The sequence below is a fragment of the Apostichopus japonicus genome, chromosome 5 (genome assembly GCF_037975245.1).
Source record: "Apostichopus japonicus isolate 1M-3 chromosome 5, ASM3797524v1, whole genome shotgun sequence".
In the NCBI taxonomy this organism is placed as follows: Eukaryota; Metazoa; Echinodermata; class Holothuroidea; order Aspidochirotida; family Stichopodidae; genus Apostichopus; species Apostichopus japonicus.
This window is the reverse complement of record NC_092565.1, coordinates 14,717,473-14,725,909: the sequence shown is the minus strand read 5'-3', so window position 1 is coordinate 14,725,909 and position 8,437 is coordinate 14,717,473. Positions and strand designations below refer to the sequence as shown.

At 35.9% G+C, this 8,437-nt stretch overlaps 1 protein-coding gene across 5 annotated transcripts in view; it reads right to left on the bottom strand.

Moving 5' to 3' along the window:
- Positions 1 to 318: 318 nt before the first annotated feature.
- The window catches only part of LOC139967779 (LIM domain-binding protein 2-like), a 40,016-nt gene continuing 31,897 nt past the window's right edge, over positions 319 to 8,437 (bottom strand). For all 5 annotated transcript variants that reach the window (XM_071971849.1, XM_071971851.1, XM_071971850.1 and 2 more), the window contains one exon: positions 319 to 8,377. In XM_071971849.1, the coding sequence (XP_071827950.1) occupies positions 8,069 to 8,377 (309 nt within the window). In that variant the 3' untranslated portion in view covers positions 319 to 8,068. The remainder of the gene's footprint in view (positions 8,378 to 8,437) is intronic.

Here is an 8,437-nt window from a genome sequence, read left to right as displayed (position 1 = left end):
CCCAATCACATTGTTTACACTCTCTACCCCAATCTCTACCCCAATCACATTTATTTGTTTGAACTGGAAGAAGTTACACTCGCTACCCCAATCACATTTAAAAACTATATGACACCTCCAAGTAAACACAGGGCCATTGCTATTAGCTCTCGCAATTAGACTATGAGCAATAGACAACCGTGACTAACATACAGTATTCCCAATAACAGACAGACAGACAGACGGACGGCTGGACGGACACATTGACAACTCCCCCCCCCCGTATCCTCCTACTGTGGGGTGACAACACGAATGAATGATTGGTATATGACATCTAACAATGATATCAACTTTTATTGACTTGGTAATCATATGTACAAATTCTAGGCACACAAACATGAAACAAAAAATCACAATAAATTACCTACTGAGTTCAATCAAATCTTGAAAATAATGAACACCCCTGACCTCTCTTTCTTCACATATACAATTCCTACCATCTACTAAAATAAGTTAGGACAACATAATAACTCAATTTACAGTACAATTTCACAAACATAACACTACCTTGTCCTTGATAAAGAAAACATTTCTTAGTATTATTCTTACACTGAGGCCACTCAATGCTATTTTACTCTGTTTCTGTGTTTGTTGTTTGTTACAAAACAATTGCAATTTCTCACAAGATATAATAAGGCTGTTACCCAACTAAGTGATAAACATTGTAAAGATGGGTGTATACCATTCAATTAAATGACATCTCTGCAAGATAAAGTAAGGCTGTTAACCAGCTAAGCTAAAAGCATTGTAAAGTATGGCTGTATACCATCCACTTAAATGACATCTCTGCAAGATAAAGTAAGGCTGTTAACCAGCTTATATATAAGCAGTGTAAAGTATGGCTGTGTACCATCTAATTAAATGACATCTCTGCAAGATATATTAAGGCTGTTAACGAGCTAAGTTATATGCAATGCAAAGTATGGCTGTATACCAACTAATTAAATTACATCTCTGCAAGATATAGTAAGGCTTTTAACCATCTAAAAAGCATGGCTGTTAATCTTCTAAGTTGTAAGCATGGTGAAGCATAGTGGTTCAAGCCCACCATTTAATACAGAATACACATACAGTATAATGTATTGTATTATAGCTGTTAAAGTAATAAATGGTGTCCAGTATGGGTGTTAACCCAATATTACAAATCTTATCTCCTGGTAAATGCAATACTCCAGTTGCCTTAACAAGTGTGTGGTTGTGATGTCATATGTTAAGAAGGTCCGCTACCAACACACGTAACAAGCACTGAAGTAGGCCTGTGGTATCAGGTCTTCATTCTGACTCAAACATAACAGAGTCATTATCACTTCTAGTTTCATTATCCAATCATGTATCATCAAAAGCTAGATACATGCACCACAGTCATCAATATATTAACATGTTTGTAACTTAGCCGTTATCTGTCAGTGCATTTCGGTTCATACATTACAAACATTGTAACATTGCATTCAAGGAACAAACATTCTAATGAACTGTGTAACACATTACAAACTATACTATACTACCTCACACAACCAGTGGACAATTTTCAAAATTTCCACTATACCTTCCATTCTTGGGAATAAGATTGATATTTATTGCACAATATTTGTCAAACCATTAGTTCCTCTATTCTCATCAACAAAAGTATCTACTGGAAGAAGTTATACCATTAGCATGTGTGACCGACTACACACTCAGTATGCATACTATAATCAGTGAAACCAATATTATGTGTGTTTTACTACACAATCAGTGAAACCAATATTATGTGTGTTTTACTACACAATCAGTGAAACCAATATAAGGTGTGTTCTACTACACAATCAGTGAAACCAATATTATGTGTGTTCTACTACACACTCAGTGAAACCAAATTACCAATAGTATGTGTGTTCTAATACACAATCAGTGAAACCAATAGTATGTGTGTTTTACTACACAATCAGTGAAACCAATAGTATGTGTGTTTTACCTCACAATCAGTCAAGCCATTAGTAAGTAATGTACTTCCAAATTACACTAGACATACTGCAGTAACTCACACCATTAGTATATACACTCACATTGTGTATAGTGAAATCAATCAAACTATCAGCAGTTTACTCTCTTGTAAACTTAGACATACTGGTATGTGTATGCTCATTCACAATTAAAGTATGTTTACTGTAATCAATCAAACCATTAGAAAGTGTTAAAGGATTAGTATGTGCTTCCTCATTGTGCTCATTTCCATCACCATACATGTAAGTATAACAAAGCTTATATGTACTCCAGTCTCAACTATGGTAGGTGTGTTCTACTCTCATTTATAGTATGCATAATGCAATGGATTAAACCATTAGTGAGTATTCTAATCACAATCACAGAATACTGTACATAATGTAATCAGTCGCAGTCATTAGTATGTGTATTCTACTCTCAATTATAGTATGCATAATGCAATGGATTAAACCATTAGTAAGTATTCTAATCACCATCACAGAATGCATACTGTAATCAGTCACAGCCATCAGTATGTGTATTCTACTCTCAACTATAGTATCCATAATGCAATGGATTAAACCATTAGTGAGTAGTCTAATCACAACCACAGAGTGCATACTGTAAACAGTCACAGCCATTAGTATGTGTATTCTACTCTCAACTATATTATGCATAATGCAATGGATCAAACCATTAGTAAGTATTCTAATCACAATCACAGAATGCATACTGTAATCAGTCACAGCCATTAGTATGTGTACTCTACTCTCAACTATAGTATCCATAATGCAATGGATCAAACCATTAGTAAGTATTCTTATCACAATCACAGAATGCATACTGTAATCAGTCACAGCCATTAGTATGTGTATTCTACTCTCAACTATATTATGCATAATGCAATGGATCAAACCATTAGTAAGTATTCTAATCACAATCACAGAATGCATACTGTAATCAGTCACAGCCATTAGTATGTGTATTCTACTCTCAACTATAGTATCCATAATGCAATGGATTAAACCATTAGTAAGTATTCTAATCACAATCACAGAGTGCATACTGTAATCAGTCACAGCCATTAGTATGTGTATTCTACTCTCAACTATAGTATGCATAATGCAATGGATCAAACCATTAGTAAGTATTCTAATCACAGAATGCATACTGTAATCAGTCACAGCCATTAGTATGTGTATTCTACTCTCAACTATAGTATCCATAATGCAATGGATCAAACCATTAGTAAGTATTCTAATCACAACCACAGAGTGCATACTGTAATCAGTCACAGCCATTAGTATGTGTATTCTACTCTTAACTATAGTATGCATAATGCAATGGATTAAACCATTAGTAAGTATTCTAATCACAATCACAGAATGCATACTGTAAACAGTCACAGCCATTAGTATGTGTACTCTACTCTCAACTATAGTATCCATAATGCAATGGATCAAACCATTAGTAAGTATTCTTATCACAATCACAGAATGCATACTGTAATCAGTCACAGCCATTAGTATGTGTACTCTACTCTCAACTATAGTATCCATAATGCAATGGATTAAACCATTAGTAAGTATTCTTATCACAATCACAGAATGCATACTGTAATCAGTCACAGCCATTAATATGTGTACTCTACTCTCAACTATAGTATCCATAATGCAATGGATCAAACCATTAGTAAGTATTCTTATCACAATCACAGAATGCATACTGTAATCAGTCACAGCCATTAGTATGTGTACTCTACTCTCAACTATAGTATCCATAATGCAATGGATTAAACCATTAGTAAGTATTCTAATCACAATCACAGAATGCATACTGTAATCAGTCACAGCCATTAGTATGTGTATTCTACTCTTAACTATAGTATCCATAATGCAATGTATCAAACCATTAGTAAGTATTCTAATCACAATCACAGAATGCATACTGTAATCAGTCACAGCCATTAGTATGTGTATTCTACTCTCAACTATAGTATGCATAATGCAATGGATCAAACCATTAGTAAGTATTCTAATCACAATCACAGAATGCATACTGTAATCAGTCACAGCCATTAGTATGTGTATTCTACTCTTAACTATAGTATCCATAATGCATTGTATCAAACCATTAGTAAGTATTCTAATCACAATCACAGAATGCATACTGTAATCAGTCACAGCCATTAGTATGTGCATTCTACTCTTAACTATAGTATCCATAATGCAATGGATCAAACCATTAGTAAGTATTCTAATCACAATCACAAAATGCATACTGTAATCAGTCACAGCCATTAGTATGTGTACTCTACTCTCAACTATAGTATCCATAATGCAATGGATTAAACCATTAGTAAGTATTCTTATCACAATCACAGAATGCATACTGTAATCAGTCACAGCCATTAATATGTGTACTCTACTCTCAACTATAGTATCCATAATGCAATGGATCAAACCATTAGTAAGTATTCTTATCACAATCACAGAATGCATACTGTAATCAGTCACAGCCATTAGTATGTGTACTCTACTCTCAACTATAGTATCCATAATGCAATGGATTAAACCATTAGTAAGTATTCTAATCACAATCACAGAATGCATACTGTAATCAGTCACAGCCATTAGTATGTGTATTCTACTCTTAACTATAGTATCCATAATGCAATGTATCAAACCATTAGTAAGTATTCTAATCACAATCACAGAATGCATACTGTAATCAGTCACAGCCATTAGTATGTGTATTCTACTCTCAACTATAGTATGCATAATGCAATGGATCAAACCATTAGTAAGTATTCTAATCACAATCACAGAATGCATACTGTAATCAGTCACAGCCATTAGTATGTGTACTCTACTCTTAACTATAGTATCCATAATGCATTGTATCAAACCATTAGTAAGTATTCTAATCACAATCACAGAATGCATACTGTAATCAGTCACAGCCATTAGTATGTGCATTCTACTCTTAACTATAGTATCCATAATGCAATGGATCAAACCATTAGTAAGTATTCTAATCACAATCACAGAATGCATACTGTAATCAGTCACAGCCATTAGTATGTGTATTCTACTCTTAACTATAGTATCCATAATGCATTGTATCAAACCATTAGTAAGTATTCTAATCACAATCACAGAATGCATACTGTAATCAGTCACAGCCATTAGTATGTGCATTCTACTCTTAACTATAGTATCCATAATGCAATGTATCAAACCATTAGTAAGTATTCTAATCACAACCACAGAGTGCATACTGTAATCAGTCACAGCTGTAATAAGAGTGTTGAAAAAAGTCATGCTTTCTTGTTATCAAATTATTTCTCATCAACTGAACATGGAACAAACTTATTTCATTTCCATAACTCGGACAACTTCACGAGTCCTATATAACATTCCACTCAAACTAGTAGTACAGATCCCAACATGATTGACATATTTACATATTATGGTGACACAAAATCATGTTTTACATGACATTCATGATTATTAAATGTAACAACAACAAAGGTCAAAATGACATTAAGAAAGAACCCTGAGATTAACAGCTTCAGTCCACGAACTGACCAGATGACTAGGGGAGTACTAGTAGTAATAGCAAGCTACTCGGATCAAAGCTACTAGTGGGGGAAAAAAAAAAAAAAAAAAACCTTAAATAATTGCTTTCATGTGACAAGACAGGACAAACTGTTAGATCTCTGTTCCTCTTTGTCCTTATAAAGGACCTTCTTTATAATAATGAGCAATGGTTATCATGCAGAAGGATAGCTCCCGAATTCTATTCGTTGCTGATCTCAACATTTTGGCAAATTGCTTTTTACAAGCAACAATAAACCACAAAAATCTCACATTCTAACATCACAACTAATTCAAGGTATGCACTTCAATTTAAATTTCAATAGACTTTTGTCAGTTAAGTTTGAGACACAGGAGAAGCAGTCAACAATTACAAACAGCTACACCAGAACAAGATTCAGTCTTGCTTAGTAGACCTGTCAGTAGCAGTCAACAATTACAAACAGCTACACCAGAACAAGATTCAGTCTTGTTTAGTCTGTCAGTAGCAGTCAACAATAATAAACAGCCATACCAGAACAAGATTCAGTCTTGTTTAGTCTGTCAGTAGCAGTCAACAATTATAAACAGCCACACCAGAGCAAGAATTAGTCTTGCTTAGTAGACATGTCAGTAGCAGTCAACAATTACTAACAGCTACACCAGAACAAGATTCAGTCTTGTTTAGTCTGTCAGTAGCAGTCAACAATTACAAACAGCTACACCAGAACAAGATTCAGTCTTGTTTAGTCTGACAGTAGCAGTCAACAATTACAAACAGCCACACCAGAACAAGATTCAGTCTTGCTTAGTAGACCAGTCAGTAGCAGTCAACAATTATAAACAGCTACACCAGAACAAGATTCAGTCTTGTTTAGTCTGACAGTAGCAGTTAATTCTTGTTCATACTATAGAGATACATTTAATTGCAGTGGGAAAACACTGATGATAATTCCTCCTTCACAGCCATTTCAACTTTAGACAGCACTGATCCATCAAAGGGAATATAATGACCATACGTCTTGAATCGTCCTACTAAGTTACCTCAACCATGCAACTACCTGCAACCTCAATAATGCAATTACTTGCTACCTCCAGAATGCAATAACTTGTTACCTCAATGATACCACTAACAGTTATCTCAATAGTGTTATGACCTGTTACCTCCAAGATGCAACTGCCTGTTACCTCAATGATATCGCTAACTGTTACCTCAAGAGTGTTATGACCTGTTACCTCCATGATGCAAACTGCCTGTTACCTCAATGATGCAACTGCCTGTTACCTAAATGATACCACTAACTGTTACCTCAATAGTGTTATGACCTGTTACCTCCATGATGCAAACTGCCTGTTACCTCCATGATGCAACTGCCTGTTACCTCAATGATTACATCTACCTGCTACATCCATGATGCAAGTCACTGTTTACACAATTTATGCAACTAATGTTCAATTAAGCAAAGTTCTCTGTTTTCCTTGAACCAAGCAACTGATCGTCACCTAAGTATTGCAAGCCTATAAACCTTCCAGAGAGGTATGCTTGCCCTCTTCAGATTATCTCATCTTTATGACACTCAATTCTCACTCATTCATCACAACCCTATATCTAACCACACACAAGTTCAGCTTGGATGACAGAGTATGACCAGGAGCCTAATGTCTCGAGTAGCTAAAGCAATAACACCAACCTGCTGGTACACGCACAACTCCAATGCTTAATGCGGAGGGTTACGCAAAAGAATTGCTGAGGAATATTAAAAGTGTCGTGATTCTAAAGATTTGAATTATAGATTTGTGGAGTAAGTTCTTCTGTTCATGAATGAAAGTGCACTTTTCTTCCATATAGGCTATTACAAATAAACCATGCATACAAGACGCCAATGATTTACCTCACATTCAACCTCCATCCGAAACAAAATGGACATAAACATGTATTGGCACATTGTCTCTCATGGAAAACCTGTTATGTCAAAATGATTCCTCTTAAATGAGCAAATATAGCACTTTGATTTCTCCTCAATTTTCCATTCGCCTCATCCTAAGAGTGGCACAGCTGAAGATTTAACTCACAGAGTTTTCATCTACAGAGGTGTGTGTTTTTGCAAATGATAGACTTTTGCTGCCTCGAAGTCTCTCCTAAATAACCGTAACTAAAATCTACAATATTCACTGAAAAGTATCCATGATAAGCAATTACTTCCAGAGATCCGGTTCTTTCTTTATTCCTTCTTCTGGGAATCGATGATAATTTTAATCTGATGGGGAAGGAAGGAAGGAGGTTCCCTGTACCTCCCTCTGCTAGTAATACAACTACCAAAGAGCTCCACAGATAGAAGAAGGTCAGTTGGTGGTGGTGGTTCTAATCATCAGTTACACCTGAAATCTTTGGAAGACAAAGATCTTTATCAAGAACATTCATACCTCTAGTTCCCTCTGTCCATTTAATCAATTGACCAATCTACGTATACGCAAAGCCGTTAGTCTCATCAGGTAGACGACACCACCACCGGTTTCTCATCGGGGGCCTGGGTGATAGGAGGAGTGGGTTTGGTCTCCGATGAGTTCCAGGGACTGTGGCTAGCATTTGTGGTCGTGGACGAAGCTGGCTGCTTGTTACTGGAGGCATTACTGGTTGAGTTTCCCGTTGCGGGGTCTGAGTTGTTAAAGTCTTCCTCGTTATCCATGCCGCCGTTGGTAGAGTCGTACTGGGTGTTCTCCAGACGGGTAATCAGCCTCTCGTCCTCGTCACCAAATTCTCCGCCCATGAGGGATGGCTCTCCGACAACCATCACATCCTACCCAAAAAACAACATCAAATCATGCAAATGTGAACATTTCTTTACAAACACAAACAG